At 43.1% G+C, this 20,833-nt stretch overlaps 2 protein-coding genes and 1 long non-coding RNA gene across 19 annotated transcripts in view; all 3 read right to left on the reverse strand.

Moving 5' to 3' along the window:
- LOC132458961 (hemicentin-1-like) overlaps window positions 1-20,833 on the reverse strand; it is a 186,957-nt gene that overhangs the window by 132,932 nt on the left and 33,192 nt on the right. The gene's annotated exons all lie outside the window — the stretch shown is intronic.
- LOC132459005 (uncharacterized) lies at window positions 6,244-14,418 on the reverse strand. 3 transcript variants are annotated; one of them, XR_009526061.1, is made up of 5 exons: window positions 14,223-14,418; window positions 9,079-9,144; window positions 8,638-8,750; window positions 8,010-8,061; window positions 6,244-7,615 (listed from the first exon to the last, which is right to left on the reverse strand). It is a non-coding gene; the product is annotated as an uncharacterized LOC132459005 (long non-coding RNA). The 3 variants fall into 3 exon arrangements; XR_009526060.1 differs by having other exon boundaries at window positions 9,079-9,160; window positions 14,223-14,415; XR_009526059.1 differs by having other exon boundaries at window positions 8,638-8,720; window positions 9,079-9,160; window positions 14,223-14,410.
- On the reverse strand, window positions 18,073-20,630 carry LOC132458969 (protein asteroid homolog 1-like). Of its 2 annotated transcripts, none has more exons than XM_060053372.1 (4): window positions 19,356-20,630; window positions 18,874-19,081; window positions 18,648-18,792; window positions 18,073-18,301 (listed from the first exon to the last, which is right to left on the reverse strand). In XM_060053372.1, exons 1-4 carry the CDS (start codon window positions 20,595-20,597, stop codon window positions 18,088-18,090), a joined length of 1,809 nt encoding a protein of 602 aa, XP_059909355.1. In that variant the 5' UTR covers window positions 20,598-20,630; the 3' UTR covers window positions 18,073-18,087. The 2 variants fall into 2 exon arrangements, with proteins under 2 accessions (XP_059909355.1, XP_059909356.1); XM_060053373.1 differs by having other exon boundaries at window positions 18,299-18,315; window positions 19,356-20,627.

A 20,833-nucleotide genomic window follows, 5' to 3' on the forward strand; every position in this document is an offset into this window, starting at 1 on the left:
ACTACATTTTATGAGATAATGTTAGACTATCAGAGACTATATCAGATAATGTTAGACTACACTAGACTATAATAGATAATGTAAGACTATCAGACTATTTCAGATAATATTACTTTAATAGACTATATCAGGTAATATTACACTATAATAGGCTATATCAGGTAACGTTAGACTATACTAGACTATAATAGATAATGTTAGACTATACTAGACTATAATAGATAATATTAGACTATCATAGACTATATCACATAATGTTAGACTATAGTAGACTATAATAGATAATGTTAGACTATACAAATATAGTAGATTATATTTGATAATGTGAGACTAAAATAGACTATATTACATTAGATAATGTCAGACTATAATAGATTATAATAGATAATGTTGGACTATCATGGACTATATTACATTAGATAATGTCAGACTTTACTAGACTATAATATATAGAATAATGTTAAACTATAAGAGACTATATTACATTAGATAATGTCAGACTAGTGTCTGGCTATAGCCATCAGTAGGACAGGGGGAGGGCTGATTGGCTGATTGTGAAAGGCTACAGTAAAATGTCCTCACATGTAGCTTCCTCCTTTTAGATATTCTCTGCAATAGCCACTAACCTCAGTTCACATCACTTTCAAGTCATATATATCTGCACTTCTCCCTCTCTCATTTACAAGACATACAATCAACAATGGAGTAACTTTTAAAAAACAATCAAATGGGACGAAATGATCTTAGAGAGGTGAAGGGGAGTGAGAGGGAGGGAGAGAGGTGAAGGGGAGTGAGAGGGAGGGAGAGAGGTGAAGGATTGAGAGGGAGGGAGAGAGGTGAAGGAGTGAGAGGGAGGGAGAGACGTGAAGGAATGAGAGGGAGGGAGAGAGGTGAAGGAGTGAGAGGGAGGGAGAGAGGTGAAGGAGTGAGAGGGAGTGAGAGAGAGGTGAAGGAGTGAGAGAGGTGAAGGATTGAGAGGGAGGGAGAGACGTGAAGGAATGAGAGGGAGGGAGAGAGGTGAAGGAGTGAGAGGGAGTGAGAGAGGTGAAGGAGTGAGAGAGGTGAAGGATTGAGAGGGAGGGAGAGAGGTGAAGGAGTGAGAGGGAGGGAGAGACGTGAAGGAATGAGAGGGAGGGAGAGAGGTGAAGGAGTGAGAGGGAGGGAGAGAGGTGAAGGGGAGTGAGAGGGAGGGAGAGAGGTGGAGGAGTGAGAGGGAGGGAGAGAGGTGAAGGAGTGAGAGGTGAAGGGGAGTGAGAGGGAGGGAGAGAGGTGAAGGGGAGTGAGAGGGAGGGAGAGAGGTGAAGGATTGAGAGGGAGGGAGAGAGGTGAAGGAGTGAGAGGGAGGGAGAGAGGTGAAGGGGAGTGAGAGGGAGGGAGAGAGGTGAAGGATTGAGAGGGAGGGAGAGACGTGAAGGAATGAGAGGGAGGGAGAGAGGTGAAGGAGTGAGAGGGAGGGAGAGAGGTGAAGGAGTGAGAGGGAGGGAGAGAGGTGAAGGATTGAGAGGGAGGGAGAGAGGTGAAGGAGTGAGAGGGAGGGAGAGAGGTGAAGGAGTGAGAGGGAGGGAGAGAGGTGAAGGAGTGAGAGGGAGTGAGAGAGAGGTGAAGGAGTGAGAGAGGTGAAGGATTGAGAGGGAGGGAGAGAGGTGAAGGAGTGAGAGGGAGTGAGAGAGGTGAAGGAGTGAGAGAGGTGAAGGATTGAGAGGGAGGGAGAGAGGTGAAGGATTGAGAGGGAGGGAGAGAGGTGAAGGAGTGAGAGGGAGTGAGAGAGAGGTGAAGGAGTGAGAGAGGTGAAGGATTGAGAGGGAGGGAGAGAGGTGAAGGAGTGAGAGGGAGTGAGAGAGGTGAAGGAGTGAGAGAGGTGAAGGATTGAGAGGGAGGGAGAGAGGTGAAGGATTGAGAGGGAGGGAGAGAGGTGAAGGAGTGAGAGGGAGTGAGAGAGAGGTGAAGGAGTGAGAGAGGTGAAGGATTGAGAGGGAGGGAGAGACGTGAAGGAATGAGAGGGAGGGAGAGAGGTGAAGGAGTGAGAGGGAGTGAGAGAGGTGAAGGAGTGAGAGGGAGGGAGAGAGGTGAAGGATTGAGAGGGAGGGAGAGAGGTGAAGGAGTGAGAGGGAGGGAGAGACGTGAAGGAATGAGAGGGAGGGAGAGAGGTGAAGGAGTGAGAGGGAGGGAGAGAGGTGAAGGAGTGAGAGGGAGTGAGAGAGAGGTGAAGGAGTGAGAGAGGTGAAGGATTGAGAGGGAGGGAGAGAGGTGAAGGAGTGAGAGGGAGTGAGAGAGGTGAAGGAGTGAGAGAGGTGAAGGATTGAGAGGGAGGGAGAGAGGTGAAGGATTGAGAGGGAGGGAGAGAGGTGAAGGAGTGAGAGGGAGTGAGAGAGAGGTGAAGGAGTGAGAGAGGTGAAGGATTGAGAGGGAGGGAGAGAGGTGAAGGAGTGAGAGGGAGGGAGAGACGTGAAGGAATGAGAGGGAGGGAGAGAGGTGAAGGAGTGAGAGGGAGGGAGAGAGGTGAAGGGGAGTGAGAGGGAGGGAGAGAGGTGAGAGGGAGTGAGAGGGAGGGAGAGAGGTGAAGGGGAGTGAGAGGGAGGGAGAGAGGTGGAGGAGTGAGAGGGAGGGAGAGAGATGAAGGAGTGAGAGGTGAAGGGGAGTGAGAGGGAGGGAGAGAGGTGAAGAGAGGTACAGAAATAGAAGACAGAGAGAGTTAATATCAATAGACCATAAGAGGTGGACATTGTGCTGAAACCAGTCTTCAGGAAACAGTTCAGACGCAAAGACAGAGCAGGAGGTGGACCGCAGGTGTGTGTGTGTGTGTGTGTGTGTGTGTGTGTGTGTGTGTGTGTGTGTGTGTGTGTGTGTGTGTGTGTGTGTGTGTGTGTGTGTGTGTGTGTGTGTGTGTGTGTGTGTGTGTGTTGGAATGTGTGCTTGATCGATGTCTGTCTATTCGTTTGTGTTAAACACACTGATAGTGAGTGTTCTTGCCACTGGGTATCCAAGGTTGACCAGAGAGACCGTACCAGTGCAGAGAGACCGTACCATTAGATTCAAGATTCAAGATGCTTTATTTATCCCGAGGGAAATTATTGTGCAACAGTTACAATACAAAGGTGGGAAAGTAATACAGGGTTAGAGTCAAAATAGATAAAATAGATGGAAATAAAATAAGTACAAACTAAATAAGTGAAAAGGAGCGATTAGATAAAAGTGGTATTAGTGGTAAAAGTGGTAAAATGATAAATAAATATTATAGCAGCAATTGTTGGCAGCATAAATTAACTAAAGTGATTAAATAAATAAATTGGGTAAAAATAATAAAATAAATAAATAAAGTGACATTGGTCTCAGGGCATAGTGTCTCCACGGGCCCTTCTGCAGCCGGAGGTAGATGCATTAAACAGTCTGATGGCCACAGGAAGAAAAGACTTCCTCTGGCGTTCTGTGTTACACCGGGGGAGGATGAGTCTGTTGCTGAAGGTGCTTCTGCTCGAGGTCAGCACCTGGTGGAGAGGGTGAGCATTATTGTCCAGGATATTGTGCAGTATACACAGCATCCTCCTCTCAGACACCACCACCAAAGAGTCCAGCTGGACCCCCAGGATGGAGCCAGCCTTCCTGATGATCCTACTGATCTTCCTGGCATCTGCTGCCCTCAGCCTGCTGCCCCAGCACACAACTGCAAAAAAGATGGCACTGGCTACATTACATTACAGAGAGACCGTACCAGTGCAGAGAGGCCATACCAGTACAGAGAGACCGTACCAGTGCAGAGACCAGTACCATTAGCTCTTCAACATAAAGTTGGAGGACGAGATCCGGGTGTTCCAGTTCATGGGGTGATTGGCTGATTGTGAAAAGCTACAGTAATAGTCCTCACATTTTACTTCCGCCTTTTATATATTCTCTGCAATAACCACTAACCACAGTTCACATCGCTTTAAAGTCGCTTTATGTATCTGCACTTCTCTCTCTCATTTACATGACTTACAAAAAACAAATGGGACAAAATTAGCTGCAAGAATAGTTTTTCTAGATCTCTCAACTCAACAAAGTGTGCGCGTTCGACAGATGAGCTATAAACAACAATGTGTGTGTGTTCGAGTGGATGTTCTCAGAAAGTCGTCAGGGTTTTTGAAGTGAGGAGGGATGTTGGTTAAGGGTAAAGTCATCTTACAGTGCTCAAGTACATAAACACTCAGTTCACCCAATACTTACTGAATTTCCACACCCACCAGATGGTGACATTTTGTCATTCCTGTCACTATCATGCATTTTATAATTTATTCATATACTTTTTATTTTTACAGTATTTGACCACAGCTTTCATTGTTGATAATCTTGTTAGGACACTTAAAAAAACAACGTGTTTTCCTCTTTGCTGCCATGATTTATGTTGCATCTAAACCTTTATCAAACAGTTTGTGAAACCTTCCCCCTACATTTAAAACCCGCTCTCACTTCTTGCTCTCATCACTATAAGATTTGAGATTTACACCCTGCCTCAATAACTGCGGAGTGGCGTCAGAAATACCATTTATGGCTCAGACGCTTCCACCTTTGCGTTGCCGCGATTGTACTCGCTACTGACTTTTCTTCCATCTTCCTTCCCAGAAAGTAAAACTGGCAAGGGTAGCTCTATAAAGGTCGAAAAGCCAGGGGTTGAAAACACTGAGGATGAAGACAAGCCCGGCCTACCGCAACAGGTATAGGACCTTAGTTTAGAGAGTAGTTGGTACAGAAGCCTCCCAATAGAGTAGAACCCTGGCATTTGAATGCAGCAGGGATAGTTAAATTATACCGTCCTTCCCACTGGTATTAAAAAAAATCAAAAAATCTAAAACAAAAAGTGTTGCGGTCTGAATCCCACCTGATAGTATGCATTAGGAACCGTTGGTCTTTAACAGAAATCCCCTTATTTGTCAATACCCCTGTCCTCAGGGCCGGCTTTTTATATATTAGGTAAAAACATCTAATTTGCTGAAATTCAGTGATAGGTTATGCAATTAAGAACAAACAACGGTGGGCCTCTTCATTACTAATTTACATATTTTTTTAATTCAATAATGTCTATTTTTGTTTTTTACAAACCTTCATTTTGGGTGCCCCCTCAGGTACTTGGTGCCCTACGCACTCTGCGTATAGGGAGCGGCGGGCCTGCCTGTCCTAGTGATCAAGTGTTTTCCTACTTGGTTTCAGCGGCTAACCCTAACCCTTCTCCATTCCTTACTGCACACGCTTTCCCCCAAACTCCTCAGACAGCGGCCAGCCCAGAGCCGCCTTATAAGCCCATCCCCAAACCACGCAACACCAATGCTGCAATGCATCACCTCCAGCAGGAGGCTCCTCAAACGGAGTCCGGGCGTTCAGACGGAGACTCCAGATCTGGTAGTCAGGGGAGCGTCATACAAACATGAAGCTCCCATAGCCCACCGGGAGGTGCCTCCCCCAATAAGTTAAGCTCTTGCGATGAAACGCTACCGGAGAGGGAAAGCGCATCCCAATGCAGCGAGGAAGACGGTATCCGATAGCCTCACAAGCACCCCCTTTTATTAGATGAGCCCAGTAGAACAACTACCCCCTTTCATTAGATTAGCCCAGTAGAACCAGCACCCCTTTTATTAGATTAGCCCAGTAGAACCAGCACCCCTTTCATTACATTAGACCAGTAGAATAGTACCCTTCTGCTGTCTCTTAAGCATTGTCATCACCAACACCAATCAACATCATTATGGAAATTACCTTTCCTATATTTTCCTCTTTTAAGGGCTTCTTTGTCACCATTTAGTGACAAAGAAGCTAAATGACCTAAATATAACACACATGACTCATCTTTAAATAATCATGTTGTTAATCCCCAGCCGTCTCCAATACAAATTTCACATTTCCTCCATTACTATGGTCTTCTGAAGTATGTCTCTTTTGTTCCGGAGAACTAGGGTCATCCAGGAGATTATTCCAGAAGTCTTCCAGGAAATCCCAGCCAATCAGAGAGGAGGAGGAAGAGTTTCTAGGTCAAATGGCCTTCAGCGACGAAGAGCGCCAACAAGGTATGCCCAGCATGGTTAGACCAGAGCCTGAGGGGGAAGGATGACTACATCGGTTTTTTTTTACAATTTGTTTTCTTAAACAGAAAATATGGTGGTCATTATTTATACATAGCCTGTTATTCTTGGTGCTTTATAGTACCAATAACCACTTCACCTAGATGCATTCAAAACTGATTTCTGTGTTGTGACAAATTTGAAAATCATTTAACAATCCACTTCAAGTACTCTTTATTCATATTCTTCAAATTAACAATCTTGATCAATGGCCTTAGCCATAATGCAATCTAGCAAGAACCCCTGCAACACAGTAGGGTACTCCTTCAGATTCCCCTACTGCGATAGCCTGGTAGCAGATCAATAAATAGGCATTTGGTTCCATTTTAGATAGTTACCAATTAACTCCTCGATCATTGTCTACCTCGTCTTTTCACATATTTGGCCTTATGTTATTGGCTTCATAGTCCTAAAATTGATATTGTCAGATCAGATTCACCAGTAAGGATGCTTAAGCTGCTCAGCTGTCCCAATTCCCCAAAACAAAATCTGTAAAGATGAAGTATCTTTATTAATGAAACAAGTTTTCAAATATCATCTGAAGCACTTGGAGTCCTCAAGGAATAAAACACAGATGTGGGGGAAAAGAGATGCCTTTAAAGAAAGAAAGTGGAGCGACCCAGGGACAAGTCTGGTTTGGGTTTAAGATTAAGGATGGTTAACTTTTATTATTGGTGTTTGGTTAAGTTTAGGCATTTAGTGATTGCATTAAAGATTGTTTAGATATTAGGAAAGAGTTTAGGTATTCGAGATGTTTAGTTAGATGGTCAAGTTTAAGTACTAGGTTAAGGTAAGAGTTTAGGCATTTGAGCTATTTAGTTATATGGTCAAGTTTGGGTATTAGGTTAGGTTGAGGTAAGAGAGTTTAGGAATTTGAGCTCTTTAGTTAGATGGTCAAGTTTTGGTATTAGGTTAGGTTGAGGTAAGCGAGTTTAGGAATTTGAGCTCTTTAGTTAGATGGTCAAGTTTTGGTATTAGGTTAGGTTGAGGTAAGCGAGTTTAGGCCTTTGAGATGTTTAGTTAAATGGTTCGGTTTAGGTACTCGGTTAAGGTAAGAGAGTTTAGGCATTTGAGATCTTTAGTTTGATGGTTAAGTTTGGGGATTAGGTTGGCTTTTTGTTTTGTTAAACAAGTTACTTTAGGCCTTTCATATGATTCAATTTAGTACATTAGAAAGAAAGATTAGAAAGATTGTTAAGCTCAGGTTAGCTCCAGCTTTGTCCCTTTAGTCGCTCCCTTAGAAAGAGGGTTCAGAGGTAACTGGGTTAGAAATACAATAGTTGGGGTCACAGAAATAAAATGTACAAGTCATTCTAAACATGCTTTTCCTACAACATGGTGTGAATTACAGTACTTTGTTTTAAAGTTAAAATGGTAAAGTGGTAACAGTATGTGTGTAGGAGTTGCAGGAGTTGTTGAGCTCCGAGTGGTTATGTCTGGGGTAGATTGGATTGTAGGTGTAGCCAGGGATCCTCAGGGTGGATGGGGAGTAGGCCATCGTTGTAGATCAACTGTTCGGTCATCATACTCTGAAATAAATTGAAGGCAAAAAGAAAAGTCAGTCTCACAGTGTGCTGGCAGATTTAGAAGACATTTTCATCACCAAACGTGAAAGCCAATCAAAGACACAAATGCAGTAACAGCACCATCTGGCGTCAAACATGGGTCATTACATTCAGTCATGTAGGTTGGATTTGATATTGATTTACAGGAGAGAAAAGGCTTGAAGTCATTACGGCAACAACATCAAAATCGTCAGTGCTGGATTACCATCTTTCATAAATAAATGTATATGTATAATTGATACAAGTCAGTTGAGCTATTCCCAGAGAGTCTTCTGCCTTTTTAGGAAAATTGGTAGGGATTATGTGATTGCCATTTGGTCCATTTCAGAATGAAGGAACCATTTATCAAAGTTCTCACCTGGGTCTCTGCACTATGGCAACTGCACAGCCATCTGCTCTTCCATCGTGACCTGAAAAAATAAGTAATTTGTTGATCCCAAGTGGAAATTAGTCATAGCAAGAAGGGCAAAAAACATACACCAAGGGTAGATATACAAATACCAAGGATGGAAGCAAGCATTGTGTAACCGGGAAAGGCAATTATTCATTTTTACGATTCTTAAACATTAGCCAATATCAGTTTAACTAAGCGAAAAAAAATAAATCAAAAGCGCACACGAAGAGCATTATTTTGAGATGGTATCGATTGATTATTTGTATACAATGGCCCCGACCAAGTGTAAATGTATCGAACAGTGGCATTGTCATCATGCACTGAAAGCTTCCTGAAATGTTAGTGATGGGTTTGACAGGTTACAACATTAAGACGTTGGGGATACGGTACCGCTGCAGGGAGTTGATCACCCTAGCATCTTAACAGGTCATCCGTTTCATGTACCTACTCTAGAATAAATAAGGGGGGGGGGTGTAATCACCTCTTCAGCACCATTTACTTTTAACCTGGTGGACTAAAAACCCAGCTACTGTATCCTCGATTATTTAGATGATTTACTTTATTTAACCTTTAATCGGTCTGATGAATTCACCTTTCCTGGACGAGGAGCTGGTTGGTCTTGACACCTCCCGCTGACCGCCACCGCAGGGACCTCCGACTGCGTCGCCTCAGTCCCTTCAGGAACACACGTGACGCTTTGGCACACTGGACGTTTGTTTTCTCCCCAATAATGCAGTCCAACACTTCACTCAGATGTCAATAGGGTATTTTACTGCACTTTTAGAGCACAGTACAACTGTGCTCTTTTGATAGAACTAATTACAATAGTTATTACTCCCAACCCCTAAAGCCAGCCACATGTCATACACATCCTGACTAGTCCTAGTGGCCGAGAATGCTTTCTTAACAGCCAGTCAGAATGAACACATCTGTATGGATTACTTTAGATCTCTACGATGAGTCGCTGACCGTGTCATTCTAAACAATCTAAACAATCCAACAAGCCATCAATATGTGTATTCCATTGTCTTACCCTTCAGCATCTGCAGAGCTGCACCACTCCTGGTCTTCCCTCCACCTACAGCTTCCAGCGCCAGTCCTGAATTTGACAAACACTGTAGAACACTGATCTTGAAATTAAATGTTGAGGGGCCAACCTTACCCCTGAACAAAAATAATTCAAGACATTTCTTTCATGGTTCAACGTTCAATGCTTAAATTCCTTGCAAATAAGTAATATGAAGGACAGCATGAGGCGTATCTAGCAAGACGATTATGGTACAGTGAGAACCATATGTTTTTATAGAGCAAACAATTTAACTCAAGTAAATTGCCATAGAAACTGATAAACCTTACTTGCCTCAATTGCTGATGTTTGTACATATCTTGGAATGGACTTTGTGAAATTTGACAAAATATTGAAATGTAAATTTGTCAAATTTAAATTTGCAGTACTACAAATCGGAATTTGCCGGTGTTGATGTTCATAGGACCAAGTGCAAGTACTAACAATCACTAGGCAAACCCATTCCCCGTATACAGCAGCTATAGCTAGCTAATGCAGATGCTAGACAATTAAGTAATCTGAATAAATACAACACACAGGTTAGCTACCAGGCGAAACGCTTCCAACACAGTTGCGTTGGAACAAACTGCCTTCCAAGCTACCAGGTGAAACACTCCCAACACAGTTGCGTTGAGCAAACTAGCTTCGAAGCTGCCAGGTGCAACGATCCCAACACAGTTGCGTTGGAGCAAACTACCTTCCAAGCTACCAGATGAAACGCTCCCAACACAGTTGCGTTGGAGCAAACTAGCTTCGAAGCTACCAGGTGAAACGCTCCCAACACAGTTGCGTAGGAGCAAACTACCTTCCAAGCTACCATGTGAAACGCTCCCAACACAGTTCCGAATAGCAAACTAGCTTCCAGTCTACCAAGTGAAACACTCCCAACACAGTTGCGTTGGAGCAAACTACCTTCCAAGCTACCAGATGAAACGCTCCCAACACAGTTACATTTACTGTACAGTCAGTATGTTTACATACACATCTTGTAGCCAAAGGTCGACTATACTCCCCAATTGGACAACTGCAATTGTCCGAGTACATATTTCAGATTATATTGCACAGAATAAAACCACATTGCAATGACATAAAATTGCAAAGAATTAAAATCATATAGAGCATACAACTGAAAAAAATTAAAAACGTATAATGCATAGAATTGCAAAGAATTAAAATCGTAGTGCATAGAATTGCAAAGACTTAAAATCATATAATGCATAGAACTGCAAATAATTAAACTTGTATAATGCATAGAATTGCAAAGAATCAAAATCGTAGAGCATAGAATTGCAAAGAATTAAAATCGTAGTGCATAGAACTGCAAAGAATTAAAATCGTATAATGCATAGAATTGCAAAGAATTAAAATTGTAGTGCATAGAACTGCAAATAATTAAAATCGTATAATGCATAGAATTGCAAAGAATGAAAAATCATAGTGCATAGAATTGCAAAGAATGAAAAATCGTAGTGCATAGAATTGCAAAGAATTAAAATCGTATAATGCATTAAATTGCAAAGAATGAAAAATCGAAGTGCATAGAATTGCAAATAATTAAAATCGTAGTGCATAGAATTGCAAAGAATTAAAATCGTATAATGCATGGAATTGCAAAGAATGAAAAAAAAAAAGTGCATAGAATTGCAAAGAATTAAAATCGTATAATGCATAGAATTGCAAAGAATTAAAATCGTAGTGCATAGAATTGCAAAGAATAAGAATCGTAGTGCATAGAATTGCAAAGAATTAAAATCGTATAATGCATAGAATTGCAAAGAATTAAAATCGTAGTGCATAGAATTGCAAAGAATTAAAATCATAGAGCATAGAACTGCAAATAATTAAAATCGTATAATGCATAGAATTGCAAAGAATTAAAATTGTAGTGCATAGAACTGCAAATAATTAAAATCGTATAATGATAGAATTGCAAAGAATTAAAACCGAAGTGCATAGAATTGCAAAGAATTAAAATCGTACAATGCATAGAATTGCAAAGAATTAAAAACATATAGAGCATACAACTGCAAATAATTAAACTCGTATAATGCATAGAATTGCAAAGAATCAAAATCGTAGAGCATAGAATTGCAAAGAATTAAAATCATAGGGCATAGAATTGCAAATAATTAAAATCTTAGTGCATAGAATTGCAAAGAATCAAAATCAGAGCATAGAACTGCAAATAATTAAAATCGTATAATGCATAGAATTGCAAAGAATGAAAAATCATAGTGCATAGAATTGCAAAGAATTAAAATTGTAGTGCATAGAATTGCAAGTAATAAAAACCATATAGTGCATAGAATTGCAAAGAATTAAAATTGTATGATGCATAGAATTGCAAAGAATTAAAATCGTATAATGCATAGAATTGCAAAGAATTAAAATTGAAGTGCATAGAATTGCAAAGAATTAAAATCATAGCATAGAACTGCAAATAATTAAAATCATATAATGCATAGAATTGCAAAGAATTAAAATTGTAGTGCATAGAACTGCAAATAATTAAAATCGTATAATGCATAGAATTGCAAAGAATGAAAAATCGTAGTGCATAGAATTGCAAAGAATTAAAATCGTATAATGCATTAAATTGCAAAGAATGAAAAATCGAAGTGCATAGAATTGCAAAGAATTAAAATCGTATAATGCATAGAATTGCAAAGAATTAAAATCGTATAATGCATGGAATTGCAAAGAATTAAAACCGAAGTGCATAGAATTGCAAAGAATTAAAATCGTATAATGCATAGAATTGCAAAGAATTAAAATCGTAGTGCATAGAATTGCAAAGAATTAAAATCGTAGTGCATAGAATTGCAAAGAATTAAAATCATAGAGCATAGAACTGCAAATAATTAAAATCGTATAATGCATAGAATTGCAAAGAATTAAAATTGTAGTGCATAGAACTGCAAATAATTAAAATCGTATAATGCATAGAATTGCAAAGAATTAAAACCGAAGTGCATAGAATTGCAAAGAATTAAAATCGTACAATGCATAGAATTGCAAAGAATTAAAAACATATAGAGCATACAACTGCAAATAATTAAACTCGTATAATGCATAGAATTGCAAATAATCAAAATCGTAGAGCATAGAATTGCAAATAATTAAAATCATAGTGCATAGAATTGCAAATAATTAAAATCTTAGTGCATAGAATTGCAAAGAATCAAAATCAGAGCATAGAACTGCAAATAATTAAAATCGTATAATGCATAGAATTTCAAAGAATGAAAAATCGTAGTGCATAGAATTGCAAAGAATTAAAATTGTAGTGCATAGAATTGCAAGTAATAAAAACCATATAGTGCATAGAATTGCAAAGAATTAAAATTGTATGATGCATAGAATTGCAAAGAATTAAAATCGTATAATGCATAGAATTGCAAAGAATTAAAATTGAATTGCAAAGAATTAAAATCGTATAATGCATAGAATTGCAAAGAATTAAAATCGTATAATGCATAGAATTGCAAAGAATTAAAATCGTAGTGCATAGAATTTTAAAGAATTAAAATCGTAGTGCATAGAATTGCAAAGAATTAAAATCGTATTGCATAGAATCAAACCACATTGCAAAGAATTAAAATCGTTTAGCACAGAATAAAACCACATTGAAGTCATCAATCAGCAGTAGCCTACAACTTCAGCAGCAGTCAACAATTTGCAAATGTATGGAAAGTGATAAAAAGGAAAGATTCAGAAAAGGGAGAATGTAGAGTACTGTGTGCATGTGTAAATCAACTAATCCATCTCTTAAATTCAAACCTACCAAGCCAAAAACCAACAATTGAAAGCAAACCATAACATGCCCGCAGTCATTCGTCTAGTGAAGTCAGTCTGACAGCTTTTCAAACACCAGTCCAGTGGGGTTACGGGTGGAGCGAAAATAAACCCCATTGTGGAAGTTTGAGGTCACAACTTCACACTCGCCCAAATTTCGGTTTGCCAGACATCCGTTCTGGGTTTTTCCAGAACTTCCAGTTCTTTGTGGATTCCTGAGGGAGGTGAAGCATCGGCAGAAGGTGCTGTGACATCAAATTGTAAAACCCAGAATTGCACCGATGTCATTTCCACTAGGGATGTTCTGTAGTCCAGTGGTGCTGTGAAATAAAAAAGCAATTGGCGAAAATAGTCGCATTCGCCAATTTAACTTGCGCTTGTTTGCTTTCACCAATTCCAACTTTGCACAAACGTTGAACTTTCACAATAGTTGCAGGTGTCCTTCCATTTTGCATTTTGCACACCCTTCCTAGTGTCCAGACAGGTTGTCGTAAAGTAAAGTCTGTCGTTTAGTCGCCCCCCGTTAGGCCTCATACAAACACGTGCAACAATGCACTCAAAAACATACAACACTGCACTAAACTTAGAATGAGCAAAAACCAAACAGACGAGCGGTAAAAACCCAGGTTAAGTTTAGGGGAAAGAATATAGCAATGTGTGTGTGCGGTGGACAAGTTCTTAAGCCAGCAGCCAAACACAACCAAACAACTTCAACCAGCTCAAGGAATAACAAACGATGGGTGACTTATGCCGCTTTTCCACCGCACATGTAGCTCGACTCGACACGACACGACTCGACACGACTCGACACGGTAGCAGCGCGGGTCCTTTTCCACCGCAAATAGTACCTCCTGGACGTGGGCGGGGTCGGCTGCGCGAAAGGGCCGTGACGTATTTTTGTACGCGACGCAAACAACACCTACGTAACCCACACATGGACAGAACCCACATAACAACAATGGAGGACATCGATGCAATGGTATTCGTGTTCGTATTATTAGCTGGCATGTTGAAGAAGTTGAAGAAGTGGAACATGTTGGCTGCGGCGCTGCTATGGCTGTTACCAGCATGGTTGCCATGTCGCTCTCGTGACTTCGTCACACTCTCTGGCCAATCAGTCGCCGGCCGTCTGCCGACGTCACCTTTTAGCATCGGCTCAGCTCGCTTGGAACCTAGAGCGAGGCGGTACTAGAAAAAGCAGCCACTTCAGGTACCAGATACCATGTTTTCGCGGTGGAAACGCAAAAAAGGCGAGCTGAGTCGAGTCGAGTCGAGTCGTGTTGCGCTGGTACAATGCAGTGGAAAAGCGGCATTACATGCGGGCGTCCTCGCTCCCCCGTCGGTGGCCACGTTGTCCGGATTGTTCAGTCAAAAGCGCACAAAAAACAAACAAGCAACCGCGGGACCATTTTAATACGCGTTTGGGATCAACGCAAAATAATGCGTCGCCGCACGTGCGGGGCGACACAGGTGAACTCAATTAAGAGCTATTGAGAACAAGAACGGGATGGCTGTGACAATCGAGAAGCTCGAGCCGAACCGAGCGCATGAAAAACCTGTCTATAATAAAAGTGATCAAATATTAATGTACTTTTTGTGTTTGGGTCGCATACGAACTAAAGGTATAATGAAGGCATTTTGAAATGTGATTATTGCAATTATTGATGTCTACTGTTTGGTTTATTAGTCTGTCCTGTCGGGCTCTCATTTTCCTAACCTATCAAACCTCTTCATAACGAGATAAGCGGTCTCCCAAGTTGATGAAAACAAACTCTGTTATTGATTGTCCCTCTCCATTGTGAGGCTTTTCCCCAAAGAAATGTAACAGGTCAATCCAAACTCGGGATATATAATATTTAATATTTATTTTTTTGCATACGAGATAACAGGGCTAATGCAATCAGATCTGATGTGATGTGATTGCATTCGCGCTAATGCAATCAGTCTAAATGGTAATAATGTAGTAGGCCGTAGCATGTGTGTATGCGTGTGTTTACGTGTGTGTTTACGTGTGTGTGTGTGTGTGTGTGTTTCTCTCTGTGTTTATTACATTTATTTAAAACAAGACACATTTGTGTGTGCAGAAATGTGTTTGTGAAACATATTTTTGTTTATGGATTTATTTTACATTCACTTTATTTATAAATCACAAAATACACTTGTGAATCCTTCTCTGTGCATTCATTATTACGGAGACTGTTCTGAGCCCAAAGAGGAGAGCCGCAGCCTCGGGCAGCAGAAGCCGGTGTAAGTGCCATATTGGCTCGGCTACCAGATCGGCTCGGGGTCCGTCGTCTGCTGATTACGTTACACAATATCATTGGCTGTACGCTTGAATGGGCGTAGGCTACATTGTGATTGGCTGCTAAGGGACAGTTGTGATTGGCTGTTTTGTGCTGTAGCTCTGGCTGTCGTCATAGCAACCACAGGCACATGTGTGAGCGCGAGTAGGTCTGTCTAGTTTCGGTTTGTGTTGCCAGATTGGGCACATTCCCGTTTTTTTTCAGCCTAACGTGATTCAAAGTAGCCAAATCAGGCTGAAAATGTGCCCAATCTGGCAACACGGACGGCTTATCTTAACAGCCAAGATGATTCCGAGGGATGTTTTGTTTTTAGAAGAAAACTATCCATACAGATAGGTTGGGAATGGTCTATGTTCAAAATGAAAGATCATTACAGGCTCTTTAATTCAAGCCATAAAAGACCTTATTGCTGTAGATAGCGTTTTGTGTGACGTAATCAGCAGACGACGGACCCCGAGCCGATCTGGTAGCCGAGCCAATATGGTACTTACACCGGCCCTGGAGGTGGACCTCCAGCCGATGAAGAACAGGGACCTGCTGAAGGCTCCGGGGGCGGGGCCTGCTGGGAGGAGGTTCTCAAACAAGAGCTTTGGTTGGATCTCTAAGCATATGTGGCTGTAGACTAGAGGGGAGCTGAGCAGTGAGGTTGAACAGATAGGCACGTATTTAATTGACGGGAAGGGACCAAATGTGGACTTGAACAAACGTGTTTGGCTCACTGCTGAGCATAACGGCCCTAGATGTGTAGCTTCAGATCCAGGGAGGAACGTTTGAGGAAGATGTGTGGAGTAGGCCTACCTTTCTGGAGAGCTGCTGTTGGAGTGACTGGATCTGTTCCTGCATGGCCAGCTCCACGCTGCGCTGCGCCTCCGTCACACTCTGCTGCTCGCTGCCCCCCGCGGAGGGGCAGGGCGGGGGGCCGCCCCCTCCGGGTTCTGTCTCTGGACCAGCTGCTGCTCCAGCTCCAGGATCTGCTGCTCATAGTTAAGACCTGCTGAAGGCCCAGGTTCTCTCATCCTCAGGTGCGGCTTCACACTACACACATGATACAAACACCGGGCGCGGTCCATAACTTCAGTACACCCCCACAGAGAGAGAGGCACTAGCAGGGAGTGGTCAAGCAGGAGGAAAGTAAGCAGTTTTTGGAACGCACCCCAAAACATGACATTCAGGCTTTCTTTACGGGCAGATGTCGAATTACTGAATATTGGAATTCACCAATAGTCTTTTCAACTCTGCACTTTACAGACACTGAATGTTGCCAAAAGGAAGGTAATAGGTTAAAGCGCATTAAAGAAGCTATTAGCTGTCATAATGAAGGCATATGATGTTGGACTTATCTACATGCAAAGTAGGCATACCACCATCTTCAAATTGCCAATCAAAAACGATTGTGTTTCATACACGAGGAAATTTGAGCAAAATTATGTAATCATGGGTGAGGGTCAAATTTTCAAAGGAACTCTGGTAGCCGGTGTGATTGAGTTTTGCGGATGCCGTTCCCGTAGCGAGTGTTGCCCTGTTAATTGTCAGTAGCCTATTATACTTAACATCACTGAAGACACCTATTAATTGATTTACCTTTACTTTGCCTAGCATTTTTTTTTACCCACTTATAGCTGTACTATACTAGATTGCAATTAAACAATGTGTGATGCATGGAGAACAAACAACCAAAAAGTTTCAGATTTATTTATTTTTATTATTTTAAATAACTTATTTCGCACTCAAATTCTGGTTCAGAGAAGGGATGAACTCCATATTGTGTAACGGTACTCGTGGGAGGAATCTTTAAAAAGCTAATGAAAGCATAAGTAAAAGATGCTCAAGAATATTTAACATGAAATTAACTCTATTAATTGTTGAAATAAGGACATTAAAAGTAAGCAAAAAGGGCCCGCTCGAATGAATTGTATGCAAAAATACTAAGTTTTTTGTATGCAGTTTAGACCTCTTCATTTTGAGAATCAATGTACGTCGAAGTTGATCAATGCAGCAGCTGAGCAATTGATGTCTGCCCCCCCCCACCCAAATTGGATAATGATTAAAAAAAAAAAAACAGCAATTAAATCGAATAATCTGGTTGACAACTAAATGTGTGGCTGAGGGCGCCCTAGGATAAACATGTTTTATTTCCCTTGTTCTTCGAATTCTATGATTTGTTGGAATTAAGGGTGCCACTGGAGGGCGCCCTCAACACATTTGTCGCCCAAGGCAATCGCCTAGTTCACTTAACAATGGAAGGAATGTCCTGGAGAAACGTGATGACCTTTTAGTGCTCCTCCATCAGCCCAGCACTTGTTGCCTTACTGAATAAATTTAGAGCAGGACCAACCTTCATCTTAAAGAAGTGACTTGGCTCAAGGACCTCCACTGATAGATGGGGAGCTGTTTTCAATGCTATCCCTTCTTGAAAGGTCAATAAGTCCTTCATAGGAGGACACTGAAACCTGTCCCCTCTTTCTGTACTCTCACTTTCCCTTCTCTCCATCTCCTCACCCCTTCTTCCCACAATCTTTAGAGCTAAATAAAGTAGAAGACATAGCACTGTTCCTTTTAAAATATTAAAATTACATTATATAATTTTCAGAATAAGAAATATTTTCATAATTATTTAGAGGTCATACTTATTATACATTTGTCATATGTATATATGTGAATATATTTTATTGAAATATCGATCATCCGATTTTATTCATAAACCCTGTCATACGAACTAGCTTTTATTAATCTATTAATTAAGAAAATTCAAAGGAAGATCCACTTCCTGCTCACTCCCACCCCTCCCTCTACTGCTTCCTCCTCCTGCTTTTAACCTCCACCCTAGACCCATCCGAGCCCTGATCCAGGCCTGCAGCTCCTCCTCCTCCTCCTACTCCTAGTCCTGGTTGTAGAGGTGAAGGTGCTCCATGCTGGCCCTCAGCTGGGCCTCAGGCCCCCCAGCTCTCCAGTTGACCCCGGGGTCTGGCTGGGTCACTGCTCCCAGGAGCCTCTCGTACAGTCTCCTGAACTGGTCGTCCTGTACGATGTCCTCTGGCTCCCTCTCCTGGAGCTGCTTCTGCCGCCGGTGCACCAGCCTGCCCTGGTACAACCTGGACCAACCCGTCTGGGATTAATGAAGCACTGTCTTATCTTAAAACTACACTCTCTTGACACCCCCTCCCTCAACCCTCTGTTGACCCAACCCTCAACTTTCTCCCAAATTTCTATACGTTAAAATGTCTGTGTTACAATGTCACAGTCTTGTGATGTTATTCTATTCTTTAAAGTTACTTCTGACTTCAACTTTATATGATGGTCTATGGTCTATGGAAACAGTAATGGCTAGTTATGGTTTTGCTATGCAGACAGTACTTTCCGGGTGATAGTGTTGCTATGGAAACAGTACTGTCTGGGTGATGGTGTTGCTATGGAAACTGTACTGTCTGGGTGTCTCACCAGGCGTAGTGGGGTTCAGGGAGGGGCTTGCAGAGCAGCAGGTTGAGCTGGGAGGCGTCCTTCAGGCAGGCCTGCCATTGGTTGAAGCTGTGAGCCACGACACCGTCCAGAGGCTCAGAGATGTGGCTGGTATCCCCCTGCCAGCCTACACACACAGAGAAAAGGAGGGAGTATCTGTCTGTTTGTTTGTCAATTATTTTTGCTGAGCACCCCATGTGCTACCTACCTGTTGTCCCTCCTGCCCGTCGGTTCAGTTCTCCTTGGACCATGACCATCAGCAGAGCTTTGAGGAGCGTCGGCTCAGGGCTGGCCCTCCTCAGCCAGTAGCGGGTCACAGCCACTGGGAGGCGCAGGTGAGCCGGAACTCCCTCCAGCGTCTCATCCTCCACGCTCAGCGTCTCCAGACACACCTGCAGCCTCACAGCGGGGTCTTCCTGGGAAGTGGGAACAAACCACATACACCGACAACCGATAGATGTAGTAAACAGGTGAAGATATGTCTACTTAATAAGGCTGTTTTTCACCTGAGCGGTTACTTCCACTGTCTCCGATACACAGATACACGGGCTAACCTCAGGAGGAGGGGGGGCCAAATATTCAATGGCTATTACAATTAAGAATATTGGTAAAGGAGGTACTTTCCAGATATATCCCTTAAAATAATCGACATAATCGACATCATCCAGCTGAATGAGTCGGTAGGCCTACCTGGGGCAGAGAGTCCAGCCTCAGCGTCTGAGCGGCTCCTTGGACCAGCGGTTCCACCTTGACACTGGCGAGCTCCAGACCGTCCCGGTCCACCTCCTCCACCTCACCCCCCCCCTGGCCCAGCAGCAGCCCGTACCACACCTGCCGGATGTGCTTCGAGGTGAGGTTGGAGCTCTGTAGGTCGCTGCGTTCCACCTGGGTTTGTAGTTTGTTCCGCCTGTGCACAAGCAGGTCCAACACGTCACCGCCCAGCTCTCCTCTGGCCAGGGACGCGCGGACCCAGTCGGGGACGCAGATCAACATCTCAGCGGGCAGCGGCGGAATGGTTCCCTCGCTGAAGAACCCCCGCAGAGAGGAGCTGGGGAGCTCGTACTCTAGCATGGCCGTCCTGACCATCGTTTGCGCCTGTTGACTCATGTTGGGCATGAGTTTCATCGCTGCTGTCAGGGTGTCTTCTGTCGTCCGGTCTGTCCTGGCTCCCAGCCAACTCAGGAGGCCCACCAGGGTAGCGGCGCTGAACTTCATCGTAGGTCTTCCCGCAGGAACGTAACTGGCGCACTTAACATCTCTGAGGTTGACGTAGTCGTTCCCGGCCAACGAGGCGAAGACGGGCAGCAACTGGGGGTCGATGTTGAAGAAGGTGCAGAAGTTGGACGTGGTGTATTGCCTGTAGGGGACGCCATGACGCATCTCCACTGAGCGCCACTGGAAGTAATCCAGGTGCAGAAGACCCCCGGGAAGGTCAAAGATGTAGAAGTCGCTGTCTGCGGACAGCACCGGGCAGCACCACTCTCTGGCCAGGGCAGCCAGCTGGCCGTCGGCCTCTCCGAAGCACATGACCAGCGGCACCTTCAGGTCGTTCAGCGTCTGTCGGAACACCAGCTTGGTGAGGGGGGGGAGGATGCCCATCATCTCGCCCGTCAGAACGGCGTCATGGGTCTTCTGGACCTTCCCTCGGGCCCGGTCCATGAGGGTGTCCAGTTTGATGTCACTGGTCCCCGAGCCTCCGTCCATCACCACGTACGGTTTGATTCCACAGTCAGCCAGAGTCTTGAAGAAAGCCTGGACCTCTGCCTGGAAGGCCAGGTACTCCCCGCCGTGGTTCTGGTCCAGGTTGGATGAGAAGTAGAGGTGGTAGATCAGGTTGTTTCCATCCACCACCAGCTTGCTGTCCCTGAAGTTGATGTCTGGGGAGATCCTTCTGTTGTCCTCCAGCAGTGAAGATAAGCCCTTTACCCCCATGGTGACTGACAGGTCGAGCTCTAACTTCAACTATGGCGACTGGATACGTTCTAACTTCTATGGTGACTGGACTCACCTAGAGAGGATCCCTGCTCCTCTGTACAATAACACAAACACATGCAAATACACACATGCAAACTCCCGCACTGGGAGTCGCTCCTCAGTTCTCTGTATGTTTCGCTTCTGGACATTTCCAAATCAGATTGTAATTTAAAAAATAAAATAGTAATTTTATT

This window comes from Gadus macrocephalus, chromosome 6, assembly GCF_031168955.1.
Source record: "Gadus macrocephalus chromosome 6, ASM3116895v1".
Lineage (NCBI taxonomy): Eukaryota > Metazoa > Chordata > Actinopteri > Gadiformes > Gadidae > Gadus > Gadus macrocephalus.

What these genes read in the sequence shown, in the direction of transcription:
- LOC132458969 (XM_060053372.1), bottom strand. Translation starts at nt 20,597, where the DNA reads ATGGGGGTAAAGGGCTTATCTTCACTGCTGGAGGACAACAGAAGGATC. An exon ending in GGCTGGACTCTCTGCCCCAG is followed by an intron (nt 19,082 to 19,355) that starts GTAGGCCTACCG and finishes CCCACTTCCCAG; the next exon opens with GAAGACCCCGCTGTGAGGCT. An exon ending in CCTGAACCCCACTACGCCTG is followed by an intron (nt 18,302 to 18,647) that starts GTGAGACACCCA and finishes GGGTTGGTCCAG; the next exon opens with GTTGTACCAGGGCAGGCTGG.